This window comes from Schistocerca serialis, chromosome 1 (genome assembly GCF_023864345.2).
Source record: "Schistocerca serialis cubense isolate TAMUIC-IGC-003099 chromosome 1, iqSchSeri2.2, whole genome shotgun sequence".
In the NCBI taxonomy this organism is placed as follows: Eukaryota; Metazoa; Arthropoda; class Insecta; order Orthoptera; family Acrididae; genus Schistocerca; species Schistocerca serialis.
The window spans coordinates 235845297-235865699 of NC_064638.1; the positions used below are offsets into that span (position 1 = coordinate 235845297).

Sequence of the window (20403 nt, forward strand, 5' to 3'; positions counted from 1 at the left end):
TCTGCTTTTCCAGGAGCTCTGCGTAATATTGTACCCATGACTGTCCAATGCATAAACTCTAGGATCCCTAAGGAAATTTGGTGTTTCTGTGGTGATAGGATAGGCTTTAAGTCCAGACACGCCACAAACGGGACCTATAAAACTGGCTCCTTTCACCAGGGCTACATGCTACACTTTTATTTGCGTCCAATTATTTCTCCAGAAATTCGTCTGATCGTACTGAAGGAATTATCCAAATTTGGATATATGATGTAAAGGCTAACAAATGGCAGAGGGTCGTCCGCTAATTATGTGGTATCAAAATGGAAGGGGAGGAGTGTGGCAAAATCTCACCAAATCTCATTTAAGTGGAGGCGACAGGGTAAATGGAAATCTCTCGCTTCGACTATTTAATCCAGAGAATATATATTATTATTACAACATAAAACATTTTGTTTTATAAAATTAATCCCAAGCATAAATAATACTATAGTGCTCATCAACTTTTATGATCTCTCTAAAATGAGTGCTTTACAGTGTGCACACCCGGGATTCCCCTATTTGGAGCAACTGCCTGATGTCATTCGAGTAGTTCCCTGACACGCCAGTCGAAATCACTACAAGTCAGTCAGAGAAGTAGTCGTGATATTGTGCAATGCGTGCATATAAAACCGATTTTATTGTGTTTAAAATGAATTTTTCTCAAAGATTTTGCAAAGCGTTAGCTAAACAGCATGCTCACAAGTTGGAAGAAACGACCCTGCAAAAAGTTAATCATCTGCAGAAACAGGCCAAGCTGAATTTCACCGACAGGAATTCTCTTAGTGTTTGTGTAAATCAAGAGATCAAAAACCTATGTAATCATACAGTTCAAAGGAACATACAGGCTATGTTGTCTTTCATCTGCAAAGTAAGTAAAGATTCAGTCGCATTTAATGTATGTAAATATTATTAAAAGGTCAGTTTTTCAGGAATTCGTCAAAACAATTAAAGCTATTGTCATGGAGCCTTTTTGTCCCTCTGTCTGTCCATCCGAATACTACTTAGAGTTCGCATGTTTAAAATGGCGTTTTAAATCACGCGTTAAAAATGCTGTTAAACGCACTTTCTAAATCTTATTAGTACATATTTGCAGTGAAATTAGAGTTTCAAATGATAACTACGTACAAGATGCAATATTATGAGCTTCATTAAATTAATTGTCTTCAGAGTCGGCCAAATGACACAGAATACTGAGAGAATCTCCTTATTATAATGGTAATATTTTGTTTTATAAAATTAATTCCGAGCAACATAATAAGTATTTTTAGTGGTGTGAACAAAGAACATGGGTGTATCAAATAAATTTAATTATTTAAAAATTATAGGATGATCCTTACATAAGAGGGAGGGTGGGATCCAACGACATCTCATCAAGACTCACCAACGGTAGAGGGAGGGACGTATTAAAAAAGTAAGAACTTACGTAATTAATAGATATCCCTTCCGAAAGTTAAAGGTTTTAAGTAGTCTTTCCCCACGCCAAATGCGCTTATGTTGGTACATATGAGAATCTTTCATGGGACACTGCAGAGCCATCGAGAAAGAAGGTCCGTGTTTATAGCTGTCAGTGTTTCTCTATTTTCGTCTGGTCTCGGAGGGGATCCAAGCTTATGTTACACTTGTCAACACCAGATCCACATTTGTTCCTTACTTTCACGTGTAATTATCTGGTCATGAGCTCTTCTCATAGTGCCATCCTATGATGGTCCATGGGTTTTCACCTCTCCCTTCGTGACATTGCTTGTTACATGATGGTTGCAGCGTAGTTGGAAGAGGTATGCCTCGACATCGGTCACTGAGCGACGAGCATAAAGCCATGAAATAGCATTTTTAATTACGTACACATCAACTTTTCTGGCCATGTGCTGGTATATACTATACCAAGCATGGTTCGGTATTTAAGCATGTAAAGTAAAGAGAAGTGTTGGCATAGTGCCATGATCGGGTGTTTCTGTTTGTTTACGTTAGCGTAATTGATGAGCGGTAATCATCTTGTGGTCAGTACCACAGGAAGCAGGGTTTTCGATTCTGGAAGGCGTTGCTACAGAGAAGGTATTGGAAACATTAAGAGACGAAATATATAAGGTGTGAGAGGACAATACAAATTTGGTGAAGAGATTAGGAGCTCTTGATGGAGACGAGTAAGAAATAGTTTACTGCAAATCTCCAGTGTATAAAGAGAAGTTGCGGAGAGGGTACGATAACTAGCTGACCTACAATTGGCCTCAGGGTGTGAGGAATATGTTGATTTTGCGGAGAATGAAAAAAGTGGAAAAAGATGAAGCTGAAAGAAGGAAGAAGGAGGAAGCTGAAAGAGAGAGGAACATGCTTGTGGATAGTTTCTCTGTTCCTGCAGATCGACCGACTGTCGTTAATGTCGTTAAACCTGTCGATCCTGTGAAGAGTAGGGCAGAACATCATAGGAGGATGGACAATCATTTGATTGACAGGATGGAAAAACGTGTAGTGGGTGTAGTAATAAAAATTCCTGATACTTCAGGTGATGTGCAGAACAATGTCATTGTTGAGGTTAAGGTGAGTAATGTAGATGTACCAGACCCTATGTAAAGTACAGTTGTGGAGTCCAAGAAAGAAGGAATGAGTATGGTGTGGGCTGTAACAATAGAGTCACTAGTGGTGATAGCAATATGGTTTATTCAAGTGCCGTGGTATCTGCCCCAATGAATGATAACTGATGTTGTGTTGAGGCTGGACAGTCCGGGCCAGGAGCACTGGGAAGTGCATCTGCCAGTGTAGAGTGGTAGTGTAGACAGTGTTTTTGTTTTAGGTGCTATGGGGAATGCACATGAAGTTATCGATAACGTGTTTTAGTTCTGGTGGCAGAAATGGTACAGGCACATATAGCTCCTTGGAAGCAGTGTGAATGGAAGAAAAGGAAGAGGAGATGAATTCATAAAGTAGGTGATCAAGAACGCTGAATCTGTTAAAAAGTGTATGCCAGAGGTTTAGAATGTAGTATGAGTGCAAATAGTGGGTCACAGCCTTGCAGGGCAAGCAACCGACATGTGCTGTGAGCTATTACAGCACAGACAAAGTCTGACATATGCAAAGGGTTGAAGTGGGCGAAGGGTGCAACATGAACGTGGCAATAAACATTCTGACTGAACATCATGCTAAAGTTAACCTTCAGTGGCAGAAAGCAATTGCCAGTGTATGGCTTTCACGAGTTGGATTTGTTACACAAGGCAAGGGATAAAAACCACTGGATAGATAGGAGAAACGCCAAGTGCAAGAATTTAATGATGCCAGGATATGTTTTGTAAAACTTGATATGTTGAGGATAATTTATTAAGAAAGAAAGAGTGCCATTATTGGTTTAGAAGTGTGGAATGCAGAGTTAAAAGTTATTTGTGCACAAGCATGGCAAGAGGCCTACCAGCGAAATGTTTTCTAGTATTTTAGATAATAAGTAGGTCAAGTGTTCTTTGAAAGATGTTTTAAGATTAAGAAACACAAGGAGGGATTCTTAGGTGACAGTACCCATAGTAAGTATATGAGGAATATTATAGCGCAAGTAAATTTGGAGAAAGAAGTTGTAGAGCTTATGGAAATGGGGAACAACAATAAAATTTAATGTTATAAATGTATAGGATTTAAAATTGCCATTGTAGTGTAGTTTTAGGGGTGTGGATTCATTTCATGGATCAAGGGTGGAAGTAGTTACAGTGGAGAACTGGTACTGAGCAAGATCTGAGGGGTCCTCCTGGAGGAGGCAGTGTACTGTTACTACCCAGTGAGGATAGTGTGGCGACATGCACTAAAGGACTGGGAGATGGGCTAGCTAGTGGAAATTTGCACCGAGCAGTAACAGCCAGAATGGGCAGGACTATGTCATCACACAAGGACAAGACCCATGTTGTGAGCAGCATGACTGAGAATTGGCAACAATGCAAAAAATACACTTCAGAGCTGTATAAATAGATGTGAACTAGCTATGTTAAATAGGTCTAACTGTTGTTTATCTGTTATTTCTTGCCTAATAATTAGATATCTATAGTGTAATTTGTCCAAAAATAACAGGTATTTTTGTACAGTATAAATAGAGGCCTGTTTATAATTAATGTTATTGTTAATTATGCTTTCTTTGTTGATTACAGACATCAATATCAAAGAAGAAATAAACATCAGAACATAAAAAGTCAAGAGATTTATTTTCATTATGGTTAAAAAAGCAAACGTATTTCAAGAAGTTCAAAGACTGAGATATACAAAACTCTTGTCATATATATTCTGAATATGACTGTGAGACATGGTCACTAACAAAATCATAAGAAGCAAAATTAAAGATTTAGAAATGAAAATTTTCAAGAATATATCTCGAGGGATTAAAGGTAAATAGCACAGCAGATCGCAAGATATTACCAAACAAAGAAGTATGCAATCTGTCTGGAGAATCAGACATCATATCTCAAAGTAGAACTAGGGGACTTCACCACATTGGACATGTACTTCAAACTGCAGAAAACTGGAAAATCTATCAAGTATGCACAGAACATCATCAAGGAAGGTTACCTATTGGAATGTCAATACTACACTATTTTGACAACATCAGAGAAGATATGGTAATGTGACAAGTAATAAAATGACAAATTAATTAGCAAAATTACCTGAAAAAGTACTGTGGCATCATCAGGGAAAAACTTTCATAGCTTGTGGAGTTTTCTAATAATGATATAACCCATGTTTTGGAGATGTGATGACCAATGAAAAACTTTTTCTTTTGAATGTATCAATTTGCTATCAGATTGCAGCCAAATATAAAGAAACTATTCTGAACAAAGAAGCAAATTAAACATATGAAACGTTTTTGTATGCTTTGTTATTGTTAGAGTTCATTTCAAGTGACTTTTATTATTGGTCATATATTGCAACTGTGGATAAATACATTGTAAAATAAGTTTAAGAATTTCAAGATCTTTGTGGAGTGCATGCAGATGCGCTTGTCATGTATCACAGCTACCAGTACTGTGTGTGATACTAAGTAGGAAAATGACAAAACCAAAAGCTGAAAATAATGTATTTTACATTTATAGTGGGTTCAGAAAGAGCTGTGTAAGTCTCAGAGATCCAAAGTGAAATGCAGTAAGGCGATATCAGTTATTTGATGCCATACAGGTTCTTACAGCTTGCAGATGAGTCTCTGATAGAATTTTAGAGTTGAAAATGCGCAAACACTTCAAAAATATTTAATAATTTAGGAACATGTTAGCTGGAGTAATTTTCTGCACTCCTAATATTACACTGGAATGCTTAAAATATGACAATCAAGGTGCTCATTGTTCATATCAGTGAAGTACTGCACATCTACTGTGAACCCAAAGGTTAATGTAAACTGAAATATTCAGTACAATTAGATATATATACTTTATTTATTAAATAACATGTGCTGACACTGAATATCATACACAACACCTAGAATACACATCAATCAAAATGACATTTTATAGTAGGTGAATATCAATTCATTATTTCTCTATTTTCTTCTTGGTATAACATTTTTAAACACCAAACATACATATTAACACTTACGAAAAGTATTTCACAAATGGTGGTACATTTTAATGGATAAACTCCAGATGTTAAGTTCTGAGATTAAATATACATCAAAATCATTAAAAATCTAATGTTCCATATATGTTTCATAGGCAGATACTATGAATTTACAAATTGATTATGCTGCTTATTATAACCACATAACATTAAAGGACAGAATATGCATTTATCTGTAGAACATTCACTGTCATAGATTTTTCGTTATCAGTTCTATCATTGGTTCTAACAATATGAGGATGTGGATGAGAGAACACATGAAGGCAATAGGTTGAGGGCACATAAATCCAGTATAGTCAGTAGCAAATGCTAATTAGTTTCATACATTTTTATAGACATGGACCAACCTATCTCCTAATTAATTGTTTTCCAGAATCAGAAAATATTTTGTTCTTTGCATCCACACTTTATATCTCTTCACTTTAAACCATTCAAAAATATTTTATTTATTTTCAATAATATTTTGAGTTATCATTATATTACCCTTATATCCTCTGCATCATCAAAATCTACCAGGCTTTCAATATGTTATAACAGAGAGAATGCTCAAGTATAAAAAGCTTCACATATCTATATCACTAATTCTTACTACAACATCACATAATGGTTATTTGCTTGTATCATAAATAATAATCTACTTTTTGTAATACACTAATATTTTTAAAATAATTCAGATAGAGGAAAAATTATTACATACTGTATGTACTATAGACAAAACAGAATTCACACTAGGAAGTGACAGGACTTATTTACATTTTTTGTGCTATCTGGTCCTCATCTTTGGTAAAGTATATTCACAAGTAATCATTGACTGATAGACTCTGGCAAGTCAACCAGTTTACTGTTTTTCTTACCTTACACACACTGCTATCTTTCAAGTAACAGATATCACAGTCTCAAATTTCATTATACACTTCTCTCTAAGTCAGTCAAATTTACTAGAATGCTAGCAAACATTACCTAAAAGGAGTCATTTCTGTTACTATCCATGCCAATATTTCCTCAAGATATATCAATAGAAGATATCAGTGATTGATGAGTGATCTGTTATCTATGGAAAAATCTTGGAAACATATATGTCTCAGGTAAGGATCACCACAGAAGCTGCAGGATAGATTTGCTGACGAAGAAGTACATAAATTTCTCCCAAACGTAGGAGAGGTCTTGTGCTGTTTCATCTTTGATGTCACATGTTACTGCTTCATGTAAATTCTTTGCTACTTACAACTAAAGTGGGCAACATCTTGAACATACATTTGCAGCAAGCTTTGGGTTGCCCATCTGAATTTTTTTTTCACTGACAGGTAGGTTCAGTATACAGTTCGGCTTTGGTGATATTATCATCATTATACAGACTATTACTTTACATTGAATATTTTTATATTGAACCTCAAACATATGATATGAAATGCTTGTCTCAAAGAAGTCACTGTTTCGTTGACCAAATGAAATCATGTATCTATAGAGTTCATAATGTAGCTGAATATAAATAATATAGATTACTTTGCAGGCATTCTTGAACTAAGGCACTGAGAACCATATAAGTACCCAAAGTATGAAATAAAGGTCTGAGAAAAATAGATGTTTATGAAAATCAAATTTATAGAGAACACCAGTTACATATGTCTGAATTGTGTTTCACGAAGTATCAACACCCTATATTTCCTACAAAAAAATAATATACCTACTTAATATTATGAAAGATTAATTAAAATTTTGTTTATTATTAATATTACCTCACAACCATGAATATGTAGGCTAGTGACAATAGTGCCTTTTGACAGTTATAAAGTTTGTAATCAATGTGAAACTAGAATCACAATGTAAAGAACAGATGTCAAATTTGCCACACACAGAATTACTACGTATTCCAACCCTTCATGGTCCTCATTATCATCAATTTCATAAATTACATATGTGGACTAGAGGTTCAGATAAGCTACTGATACACCATTGATTATTAATGCTACATACATGACATAGACAGCAAATTATGTTGTCATTCCTAGGTAACAATAAAGCAGTACTGAACAACAAAATTATGTTTTGTAAATTGGGCCCTTATCGAACTTTTACGTAGTTTTCAAGTGGTAAACTGTTTTGTAGGAAGTGTTGTCGGTATTTTTTGTTCAACGAAGGATGTTACATTCCTTCTGCCTCTCCACAGACTGCACATCAGAAGGCAAAGTTAACGGACTTTTCACAAATTTTAAGGTTTCTGTAATAAACTTTGTGGAATAATTTGTGAAAGGTAATGTGAAAGAATAGGACGGGTATATATATTCGCCAGGTTCCTTATTTTCCATGGATCACTCGAACTAAAAGTTTTGTGCCTTTGTTCCTCAGATTTGGACATGGTCTGTACATTTCAGGGAATTTCCACGGTACCTGTCAACATGTAAATAATCCAGAATTGCAGTCTGCAGTCTGAAGCCAGCCTTCCCAATCTCCACAAACACAAGAACATCCATAGCTGCTGCAGCTTCTTATCTTTTGAGCTTTGCTATGGAAAAGAAAAACATTCAAACTTTTTTCTAAATTCTTGTCTCAGTTTGATGTAATTTATTATTTCTGTAAGAAGAATTACTGCATTTTTTATTGTTTACAACCATCTGGGAAAGACTGCCGCCACTAAGTGATTCAACAACTTGAGCGTTACTCTAAAAACTAAATTACGTAAGCCAGTTACTAACTTCTACTTTTTATATGACTAGTACGTTATTGATGTCGACTTTAACAAGTGATCAGGTTATCTCATGGCTATTGAATGACTAAGAACGAAGCTAATCGTACTTTATATTTTACTTTCAAATAAATTCTAGAATCTTATAAACTGTTGTGCGTAGAAACGAACGTCTAGACATGAGAAAATGATTCTTCGACAGCAGTTCCGATTCTAACTGTTTAGAATTAACGATTCTGCGATATTGAAATACCCCTTTAAACCACTGTTCTAAAGCTTATAGCTTTGATTTGTGCGCTTCTTACAGGAAATGTCTGATTATGAAGAACTGTAGCGATTTCGACCGCCGATGGATGTTGTAACCGTACTTACTATAACTATGATACGTAAAATAGGCTACCGTTCACTTCGTTGCACGGTAACAGCTCTGTGGAGAGTTTATGCATAGTTCTGAAGATTATGAATAAAGTTCTAATTATGTGATAAGAGCTAGTGCCCAATTAGCAAAATAAACAGGCAGATAATTGACACCTTTAGCACTGCACCGTCGATATATTCGATGCATCTTGCACTAAACTATTTTTTTTCTCTTCATTCCTTAATTAATTACACATAAAATAGTTTGCTGTGTAAGGTTATAGTTGATTTTTGAGACAGAAGATAGTATAAATTTTTTTTATGGACGCCATATCATTATGGGACCTAGTAAACGGCTGAACTCTACAGAGCCACTGAGCGCACTGCAAGTAATTTTGTGGTTGTTTTCACAAATACCTGCAAAGGCAGTAGCTGCTGAGCTCCATTCACCCTCGTTTTGGCTAGACAGTTTCTTTCTGCAAGAAAAAATCTGAAACTGAAACTCCAAAAATAATTGCATATCAGCAAAATAATTAAGATTCAGAATGTTTAATCAACACTACCTTTGTAAGAATGTTCAACTGTTTGCTTTTTCCTAGTTTGGCTTCGTAGGGGATTGTTTTATGATCGATTTACTCGTACATGGAGTCGGATTTACTCGTACATGGAGTCGGTAATGATGCAAAATTATCACTTTTCAGATGTGAATACGCTTCTAATTTATCACGATACAATAGTTACTGCTTGCTGAGAAATGTAAATACTCCCTATAAGAGAAGTGTATCACATTACCAAATTTTCGAGAGTAACTACGAGTCGAATTACGGTAATAGTTGATTGTAGCATAAAGCGGATTGTGTACTAACCTGATTTGAACGGACTGCAGACTACTTAATCTTTATACAGTAGACTGAATTTGGTGAAAAACACAGAAGTTTATGATAGTTCCATAGTGTTGCCAGTGGACAAATGAAAACAAATATCTTCGGTGTTTTTACAGCATCAGAGAGCGGTGGTTGGTACAGCCGCTATTTCAGAGGCTGTGTTATTGGACAAAGGGAATCAAACCGCACATTTTTAGCCGCAACACGTCTAGCTGCCGAAAACGGAGCTGCAAAAAGTTCATGTTTTGGAAGCAGAGCTCGTAAACAGGATACGTCTTCTAGTTCCTGTTTAGTTCTAACTTCAACTATAATTTCCCTTTTTTAACTTTACAAGATGCGATGGTAGTTTTGAGAGGCAGGTGGCGTTCGTGATGTCTCTTTAAAGAACATAAAACTATCTCTCTTTCACATGGGCTAGCTTATCATTTAAATTATGATAGTTTAGTTAAAAATATGCTGCAATTCCCATGTATTGCCACACTATCGAGTTTTCGAGGTTCATGAGGAGGAGAGTTACAGTGCTGGTCGGTAATATGGCATCATGTTGACGTGATGTCCATTTTTTCCTGAACGAATCGAAGACACATACTGGAGCAAAGCAGATTGGAGTTGGGAAAGAATGTACGAAACGGGGTCCAAAAGTAACCAGAATTCCGTTTGTACGAGCAAAGTGATGGCAGTGACGGGTAATACTGCCTGGTACTTCCACCACAGGCAGCCTACAAACACTTGAGCAACTAACATCCTTTCGGTAGAGGCAGCTACATCCGACTGCTAGTTTCGTAAACATTGTTCCACGTGGTCTGTGATTTTACAGCTATGGACATGAAACAAACGTCGACGAAAATCATAGGCGAGTAGAATTGGCGCTACGTGAAAGGAAAATCGAGCCCATGGAAGACTGCTTTGTCACTTAAGAAATCAGAATAAGTGTGAACCTACTGTTAGTGCCTTTCGATATGAAGATATAGATGCAACACGAATTTGTTCTCCAAAATACTCTGGTATTACCATCTTCAGGGCTAAAACGATTGCTTGGGGCACTTTGGGGCAAAAAAAAATACGGCTTGTAGTTTAGTGATCAACGGGTTTGATCCTGCACCTCGAGAAAGTCTGACAATAATGGTCGACAACAAAACGACAGCGGATTTGCCCACGGCCTCCTCACTGGATTCAGCTCCCAGCGATATTTTGTTATGTCGAATGAGAAAGAATCTAAAAGGCAGGGATTTTCAGGATGAGAAGCATTGTTAACACGGGAACGAGGCCACTCGCGTTACTAAGAAACTATTAAAATACATGAGTGATTGTCGAACCTCAGTTGTGTCCCAACGCTTGAGTTTTAATCCGAATCAATCAGTTCAGAGGCAGTCGATAATTAGTCTTATACAGTCTTGTCCTTGTACATCACAAGTAAATGTAGTGCACGAAGTCTGAAACAAAAGAATCTTGACTTATGTTACAAATTTATGCACTTATTACATATATTCGCTTTGTGGTAGTTGCCTTTAAAGCAGAAGTTATATGAGTCCACATAGGTCTATGTTTGCTTCCTCTACCATTCGAGAGATTTATGAATATCGGTTCCCTCGATAATGTGCACGTGTTCCGCCATATTTGCATCCACTGTACGGCGATAGCACATCTGTAGTAAATTGTTCATCCTAAAAGTTGACTAATTTGGATGAAATCTTGAACAGTGTTAGGACACCAAAGCGTACGTTTCAAGCAATAACGAAACTACAGAAATTATAATTAATATGAGAACTTACTAGCAGTCGTTCACCCAGTGCACCATTCATGAATAGAACAGGGAATGGGGGGAAATTTCAAAGGTACCGGATGTACCCTCTGCCACACAGCTAGTCTTTTTTCTCTATTGTCATTTCATTTTCTGAAAGGAAGACACACCGTAAGCAAAAAGTAGCTACTCTCGAGCTGTACAGCGTGTTAAATTACACTCAGAAAAAAACGAGGCACCACGAAGGAATTAGGGGTGGAAACCGGGAAACGTGATGTACATGGTACAGACAAACAAATGATTACAATTTCAGGAAAAATGGTTGACTTATTGAAGAGAAAGTGCTTCACCAATTGAGCAAGTAAATAATACATTGGTCCCATCTCTGGCCCTTATGCAATCAGTTATTCAGCTTGACACTGATTGACAGAGTTGTTGGATGTCCTCCTGAGGGGTATCGTACCATATTGGGTCCCACTGGCGCGTTAGACTGCCAAGATCCCGAGCTGCCCATAATGCCCCATATGTTATCAGTTGGGAAGATATCTGGCGACCTTGCCGGCCAAGGTACGGCTTGGCAAGAACAAAGACAACCAGTAGAAATTCTCACCGCTGTGCGAGCAGCCGTTATCTTGCTGAAATATAATCCGAGGATGACTTGCCATGAAGGACAACATAACGGGGTGTAGAATATCGTCGCTGTACTACTGTAGTGTAAGGGCGCGGTGGGTGACAACCAAAGAGGACCTCTAGGAAAATAAATGGCACCTCAGACAATCTCTCCTAGCTGTTGTGTCTTATGGTGGACGCTGTCCTGGTTGCTATCCCCTGGCTGTCCGGGTTGGCTCCAGACACGTCTTCGCTGGTCTTCGGAGCTCAGTTCCAAGCGGGATTCATCACTGAACTCTACTCCAGTCAGTGACATTCCAGGCCGAAGACGTATCCGGAGACGTTGTGGACTGAGGTGGGATACCAACTATACTGCCGTCCACCATACAGCCCGACTACCTGGAGTGATGATCGGGGGTACCAATTCTTTTCATAGCAGGACCCCTTTGGTTGTCATTCGCGGCATCCTTACAGTACAGAGGTTCGCCGACGATATCCTACGCCCCGTTTTGTTGCCCTTCATGGCAAGCCATCCTGGGCTTATATTTCAGCAAGGTGAAAGTTTCTACTGGTTGTTTTCATGTCTGTCAAACCCTACCTTGGCCAGAATGGTAGCCAATGCTCCCCCCAGCTTAGAACATTTGAAGCATTATGAGAGGACCCTCCATTATCTCGGGGTTTAACAATTTAATGCTCCTATTGGACAGAATTTTGACACAATATCCCTCAGGAGGACACCCAGCAGCTCTACAAATCAGTAGCTATTCGAATAAACGCTTGTATAAGGTCAAAGCTGGATGAACAGGTTACTGAATTCCTCGATTTGTGAAGCTCTTTCTTTTGAACAAATCATCTAATTTTTTGTAAAATTGTAAGCATCTGTTTGCCTGTATATATACATCACATTTACCAATTTCCGTCGCATTCGGACAATTCCTTCGTGGTGCATCGTTTTGTGTCTTAGAGTGTACTACGAGACAAAAAAAAATAGGATGAGAAACGTATAGCTGATACAACTCAAAACAGATGATTTATATGTGTCGATGGCTATATTGTACAAGACCACTGTGGCATTGATGATGATGATGATGATTATCGTCCTTCTGTAGGTCAGCTCGATATGTTTGGAGGCACAGTAAACAGCTCCAGGTAGATACGGTTTTTGCGATGGGATCAAAAAGTAGAGGAAGTGAGACATGGATAGCAAATGTACACAGGGGAGGGGAGAAGTTGGGCGTCGACTAACATAGGAAGTTGGAGAAGAGGAGTTGTAATGTTAGGGTAATGGAACATGATGAAAGATCCGATAAGATGCACATGGCAGGCTTGAAATGAGACAAGATTATCTATACGGTATGATATGAAATGTGAGTACGTCTGGGAATATGGGGCGGTGACCTTTAGGTGAAATATGGAATGAACAACCAGTGTGATTTGATGAACAATAGGAGGGCACTGGAAGGAACGGGTATTTTGGAAGACAGGTGTGACGAAGCAGATAGTATATTGCATGGTGGGGATAAGATGTAGCGAATTGTTAGGATGAGGTGATGAGTCGGTTTGGCGGATGACAGTCGAATCAGATTTTGAAGGAGGGAATTTAGCCTTCCACACGAAGAATAGTTCGGATGGGTAAATTCCAACCTCTTAGTTGGTCATTGTGAGGAGACAGTTACGGCAACAGTATGCTTGTGTTAGGAATCGAGAAGGTTCTACACGGTGCCTATAATGATAAATAAGGGCGTCATGTGGTTTTAGGTAGTCAGTGGTCAGTGAAAATCCAGAAAACACAATTCCTACATATAGTACATCTACATCTATACTCGGAAAGCCACCTTACCATGTGTGGCGAAGGATACTTTCGGTACTATTGTCAGTTCCCCCTGCTCCCATTCCAGTCACAAATGGTTCGAGGGAAGAACGATTGCTGGAAAGCCTGAGTGTGAGCTCAAATTCCTTTAGTTTTAACTTGACCACTTAAGGTGGTTTGCACTGGATACACGTAAATTATAAAAAATCGAGGTCGAAATAAATTGGCTCAATAATATGTAATGACAATTAGTTCGTCAGCAATGTTGGCAGTTTCATTTCCTTAGCGTAGATATAATAGAAAGGGTGATGGACACTCATAGAACATGTGAAACAGTGTCTTGGAAACAAGCGTCAACTTGACACTGCTGCACAGATGACCGTTGTTCAACTGATTCAAAACAGTGATTAGCAGCGGCACCTATCAGGAGGATTCGTCACTATTGCCCCTCAGCCAAAAGGAAACTAATCCCATCTATTAACAAATCTCCCTTACGGAATTAGCTTATCGATTCGTAAAGAGTGAGGAGCTTCTCAGAAACTCCACAGTTTTATCAGAGAACATAGGTAATCGAATGATTTGAGCATATATTTGCTGCACCAGACAGCACATATGGCGAAAGTACATCAGAGTAGTGCAGCTGAACTCTTGAGGCCGCTTCCCTTTGGAACAGTAATTTCGTCGAGTGGCGAGTGATTCAGGTTACTGACCACGGTCTAGGAAGTTGTATAGTAGCCGATCAAGCAACTTCGCCCCACACCAAGAGAAGAGGTGTGAACTCCGTTTATTAAAGTTTAGCAGTTCATTTTCCTGTCGCTCTGTCTTCAGTCATCTGAGCATCACGTGTCGGCTACATGTGATGATACAACCGTCACGTGTGACACTAATTACATACGAAAGGAGTGGTTAGGAGATGTGATGATGTATGAAAAGTTCTCATTGTATACTCCAAGCAAATCTCCTCGACCAAGTCAGTTTCGTAACCATCTTCTCTCCTTCATACGTTTAACCTCTTTCCAGGAGGAGCTCTGCTACAGAGCACACGCCAAGACAGTCCCCGCCGGAGGTTCTAGTCCTGCCTCGGGCATGGGATTGTGTGTTGTCCTTAGCGTAAGTTACTGTAAGTAAGTTTAATTAGTGTGTAAGCCTAGAGACCGATGACCTCAGCAGTTTGGTCCTATAGAACCTTACCGCAAATTTCCAAAATTACCGGGGTAGTCGAAAGTTGACCACTAACGGTATCATACGGGAAGGCGAACCGTCGCACTCCACGCCCCTCCCCATTGAACTACTATAGTTTGACTTAAACTACTTGGCAGTTGACGTTGAAGTACACAATTTGTGGCGGTATCGCCAATACATTGTCTGTAAGTAACCACCGTAGCGCCCTAGCCTCTCCTGCGATAGAAAATAGAACTGAAGTCTTTATCTCCTACAAAAACCATATGAAAAGCCTGAAATGTAAATAAGGTACACACGCCTGTTGTGTGTCCAGGCAACTGAAAAATCTGTTCTTGATTTTACTTATGGCCAGAGTTACGTTGTTCTTTTTTTTTGGATTGCAAAAACACCTATCTCTGTAGTGGAACTTACCAAATTACGTATTTCCTTACATTTGCTACGTGCAGCCTTAGGAAAATGGCATTTTTTTGTTGTTGCAAATTTTTTCAGTATATAGCTTGTAACAAGAACGAAGTTTGAACTCTCTATCTTATACAAAAATCTCGTACTAATTTCGCAATTCACAAAGTACATAACTCTACAGTGTCTCTGAACACGTCAGAAATATGATCATAAGTAGAATTAGCTTCAAATGGCTCTAAGCACTATGGGGCTTAATATCTAAGGTCATCAGTCCCCTAGACCTAGAACTGCTGAAACCTCACTAACCATAGGACATCACACACATCCAGGCCCGAGGCAGGATTCGAACCTGCGACCGTAGCAGCAGCGCGGTTCCGGACTGAAGCACCTAGAATCGCTCGGCCACAGCGGCCGGCGTAGAAAAGGACTGGAGTGCGATAAAAGAAATTTTCGCGTCCTGGAAGGGTGTCCCACTCGAGATCTGGCAGGCAGACTGCTTTGCACAGCAGATGTGGCAGCACACGGGGAGCTGACAATGCAAGGCTTCGATTGGTGTACTGCTGGCTGGAGTAGTACGATCCACCAGCGGTCGTGCCAACTGTTTTGAATCAGAGCACCTACAATCACTCGCCACTCCACTAACTTGGTGACCTAGTGGGACCCAGCCTTCAGCGGGCGGCAAGAATGAAATTGGACATTTTTTGTGGCAATACGCAAGACGGTACGATTTCGAGACCAAAGTGATTCCTGTTCAGCAAAAGAAGGTCCTAGTAGTGTTTCCTTTTCCTCAATACCCCAGCGGGCTTTTCAGTTTAGCAGTGGGCGTGACGGAAAGCAGGGAGCGCCCAGTGCCCTGGAAGGCTGCCGTCGGCGAGCAGCCGGCCGACCTCGCCCATTACTGGATGAGCGGGTCGGAGAGCTGGCATCAGGCGGCCGCCACGGTGTCGCTGTCTGCGTCGGCGGCGGCGGCGGCGGCGGCGGCGGCCGCGCAAGCCACGGGCGATTCGTCGGCGGACGGGGGCAGCGCGGGCCCCAGCGGCGGGAGGGGCAGCTCGAGGGGCAGCGACTGGGGGCGGCGCGGTAGCGCGCGCTGCTGCTGGGCCACCACCGCCTCCAGAGCGCGCTCGCTGCGCCGCCGCAGCCGCCGCCGGCTGCCCGGGCACAGGAACATCTTCAGCTGCTCCTTCGTCACCCTGCGCAAACGCCACGCACACACTTGCGCACCGTACAGAAGCACTAGCTGACAGGCAATCTTATATCAGAGCAAAAGGAATTCCTGCCTACAGTTTGTTTTTGATGATTTATTACGTTAGCCAACCACATCCTTAACCCGCGCCGAGAGTGCTCGGGATTTCCTACGAAAAACTACTCTGTTCAAATGCTAAGTGATACACTTACCAAGAGCGCTCCCACTGAAAGGCAGACTTGAGAAGCAAACCTCCATCCGATCTCGGCAGACGGAACTCGCACATTGTCCCGTCAAAGAAATTAATGTAAATCACTTTGGTATCAGCTTGAAGAAATCCAGAACTTTCTTTCTTTCGCTGGTGCCTTGTCCCGCAGTGTCGGCACGGTTAGAAACGGATTTGGCAAGGTTAATTATAAGAGGTGGCCAGATACCCTTCCTGCTGCCATCCTGTACCCCCCTGGGACAGAATTAGTGTACCCCAGCTCTCTGCGTCTAGTGTAATCCATGGAATATTGCGAATGTGGTCAGATGTCTGCGAGTCGTGTACCTGAGGCGGAACGTGGGGACCAGTCTGGTATTCACCTAGCGGGATGTGGAAAACCGCCTAAAAACCACATCCAGGCTGGCCGACACACCAGCCGACGTCGGTAATCCGCCGGGCGGATTCGATCCGGGGCCGGTGCGCCTACCCGAGTCCAGGAAGCAGCGCATTAGCGCTCTCGGCTAACCTGGCGGATTGAAGAAATCCAGAACGTGTAACGGATATTGACTGGTTGCAAGGGTACCCACACTAACTGGCGTTTAATCTCGGAGCTATTTCTTCTTCCATCGCAACACAATTAAAGGGTCTCTTTTTCGAAATACTGTAATTGTCTCCCAATGACACGCAGAAGTTTGAAATTTCGCTCAAAGGTTCCTACAATTTCATCTGTAAAACTATCGGCACATGGAACGAGGCAGCTGATGCTGACGTGCCCGCAGACGGTATCTCCGACGTCACGAGACACGGCACTGTGGGCACAGGGGACGAGCTAGTTAAGTGATTTTGCGCTCTGACCACTCCCCATCGGAGTTGGCTTTATTTGGCTAGCAAAAAGTACAGTTTATTCACTAATACGGACGAGCTTAAAATTCCTGCATTAGCTCCTCCCTTGTCCATATACCAGTCGTGTCGTTCTGTCTGTGGTATTGATAAGTGGAAACTTAAATATTTGTGAACATGTTATAAGACAAAAATGAAAGATACATGTCCAGGTCAGTGAGGATATCAGCTTACAGAAGTTCACCAAATCGGACAAATTCGCTCCTGACAGAGAACGCACTTGCATTTGAATAATATTAATTACTACAAAAATTATGTCTATTAATTGTGTAACAGAGTCCCACAATCTTCCGGAAAACATAAAGATGAAGAAAAAAAAATACATGCAGTAGGACTTGAGGCATATACCCGCCTATAATCTGTTCATTGTAACATGGTACCTCTACACACTATTCTAGGTTGTTGGTTCGTCGTAAGAAACTTTGGATTTTATCTCATAGTCTTTTATGGGATTTAATAGCTGGTATATTACTAATTTACCTTTAACTATAAAAAATTCCAGCAAGAATCATTAATGTGCCGTTGCCTTAAAACAGCAATAAATACGAAAATTTCTTTAAGCACTAATATGACGTTTCCTGTAGTTTCATTGCAACAAATCGTACCAGTAACCATTCGTTCTCGATACAATGAATGTGTTGGTCCTTAGAAACAGCATATATTCGTGGTCGATAAGGTATAACACAAAACCCACAGAATATGGGCGTCTGCTGAACAAGATAACTACAATATGGCTTCTTGCTTTCTGAGGACCTCGAGCTTTCTAATGTGACGTACGGAGCGTTCTTGCTTCCTACTGGTTGTGCTTTACGTGACACGTGGCCGACGTATCGCGCATCTTACATTATCTAATGAAATGGCTTCTCAATACAAAATACCTGGAAGTGACGTCACGAAACAGGTAGAGCGCCACGTCAACGTTAGCTAACTTGTCCCCTGTGCCGACGGCTTAACGGTGCAAAAGTGTGACGCACTTCGACGTCAGCGTCGAGCTCGACATCGCTTCGAACAGCAAGGTGTCGACACACGGGAAAATAAGGTCGGAGCTCAGAAGTTCATGTGACGTATAAGGTGAGGAAATGACGTCCCACTGGCACCGAATTTCACCACAATTGTGCCCAGCGCTACCGTGGACCAATTACAAAACGGGCAGGTCATCACAGCCCCTCTTTCTCACACTTGATCCCTTCTTTTGACGCCTCTGTGATAGAGGTTAAAACCGCGACACTAAGCTTTGAAATTAAGCCGATTTTTTATGGCTGGCCGAAGAAAACATTTCAGACATACCACCGCTCAGAATTGGCACGAAAAAGCCTCAGGGGTTGGCGTAACAAGGAAGTCATCTCTCGCTTTGAGCCGTTGACTCCCACACATCTTACGGTCGAAAACGACATTTGCTACTGCGATGAGCAACAGGAGGACGTTCTTGACAATCTTCGACACTGCTGACTCTCCCCGACGTTTCAACACTTCTGTGAGGACATTGTGGGGCTACATCCCCATTGAACATAATCACACCACTCTGCAGTGCAGTGGGAGCCAAATTTTAGCTTTGGTGTATTGGCTGGAACAACTAGGGACCGTTGAAACCCATTCGATGAAAGTTGAAAACAGTGTTTATGCATTTTCAGACCTCCTGTTTCACGCTCTACGTGGCGTGATCACAGTGGATTGCGACATTGACACATCTGTGAATAACATGGCAAACGATCCCTCCAACAAGACTGCTCCCCCCCCCCCCCCCCCCCCCCCCCGTTTGACAATACCCTCAGTTGCACCTGATTACCTTTATAGAGAATTTTAAAACCGTGATGTACAGAGATAACCTAGCAAATAGCTCTAGGCGCCTGCAGGCACGCAACTAACATAAGAGGGGTGTCAAGTCGTTATCTGTCTGCAGGCACCTAGGACTGCCTTGCAGCTTTTCTTTGTAAAAGAACTTTTTAAAATTCTCTATAAATACAGACAGGTGTTATCAAGAGTGAGGGACCCATTGCCGTATTATTCATTCATATGTCACTGACGTACCACCACATCCCCGCCCGCCCCCCCCCCCCCCCCCCGCGCCCCTCTTACAACATAACAGTAGGACGTGAACAAGGAGAGCGTAAATGCATAAGCACACTTTGCTGCTCTGGTTCAGATGCAGATTTCGTCGAATGGTTCAGAATAGCCCCTTGTAGTTCCAACTTGCTCTCCAAAGATGCGCGATTATGTTCAGTGGAAATGCAGGCTCACAATGTCCTACCGAAGGGTTGAAACTTCTGGCATGGTAGAAGTGGCAAAAGCACTAAGCACTCCGTCATCAGGTCACAAGTGGCCCATCGGGACCATTCGACCGCCGTGTCATCCTCAGTTGAGGATGCGGATAGGAGGGGCGTGTGGTCAGCACACCGCTCTCCCGGTCGTTAGTAGTCGCCATAACTTTTAATACATTTATTCAAATGTGAAACAAGAGGGTCAATGCCTCAATGAAAAAATGTTCACAGTTGCCTACGGAACCACGATTGCAGCCAGTTGTGCACCTCTTCGTCCGAAGAAACTCGACGGTCACAAACGTCTTTCTTCAGGCTCTAAAAATATGGAAATCGCAGGGGGGGGGGGGGGGGGGGGTGGGGGAGATCGGGGCTGCGTGGAGGATATGTAAAGGCTACCATCGAAACTTCTATAGTGTAGTTGACACAACCTCGGCAACATGTGGGCGGGTATATTATTAGCAGGTAGTCGACTACGCTGCAAATGTTTCACTGGGAAACCCATACACGTCTTCTATACGGTACCGACCTCTCCCAGTGCGATTTCCATATTTTTGGGGATCTCAAGAAAGACATTCGTGGCCGTCGATGTGCTTT

At 41.1% G+C, this 20403-nt stretch overlaps 1 protein-coding gene and 1 long non-coding RNA gene across 2 annotated transcripts in view; one reads left to right on the forward strand and one right to left on the reverse strand.

The window, feature by feature from the left end:
* Positions 1–4692, forward strand: part of LOC126466641 (uncharacterized) — a 39039-nt gene extending 34347 nt beyond the window's left edge. The window contains exon 3 of the long non-coding RNA XR_007585986.1: positions 4140–4692. This is a non-coding gene — a long non-coding RNA (uncharacterized LOC126466641). The remainder of the gene's footprint in view (positions 1–4139) is intronic.
* Positions 4693–16185: 11493 nt separating this feature from the next.
* Positions 16186–20403, reverse strand: part of LOC126461519 (substance-P receptor-like) — a 241241-nt gene continuing 237023 nt past the window's right edge. The window contains exon 6 of the mRNA XM_050096006.1: positions 16186–16453. Coding sequence (XP_049951963.1) covers positions 16186–16453 — 268 coding nt within the window. The remainder of the gene's footprint in view (positions 16454–20403) is intronic.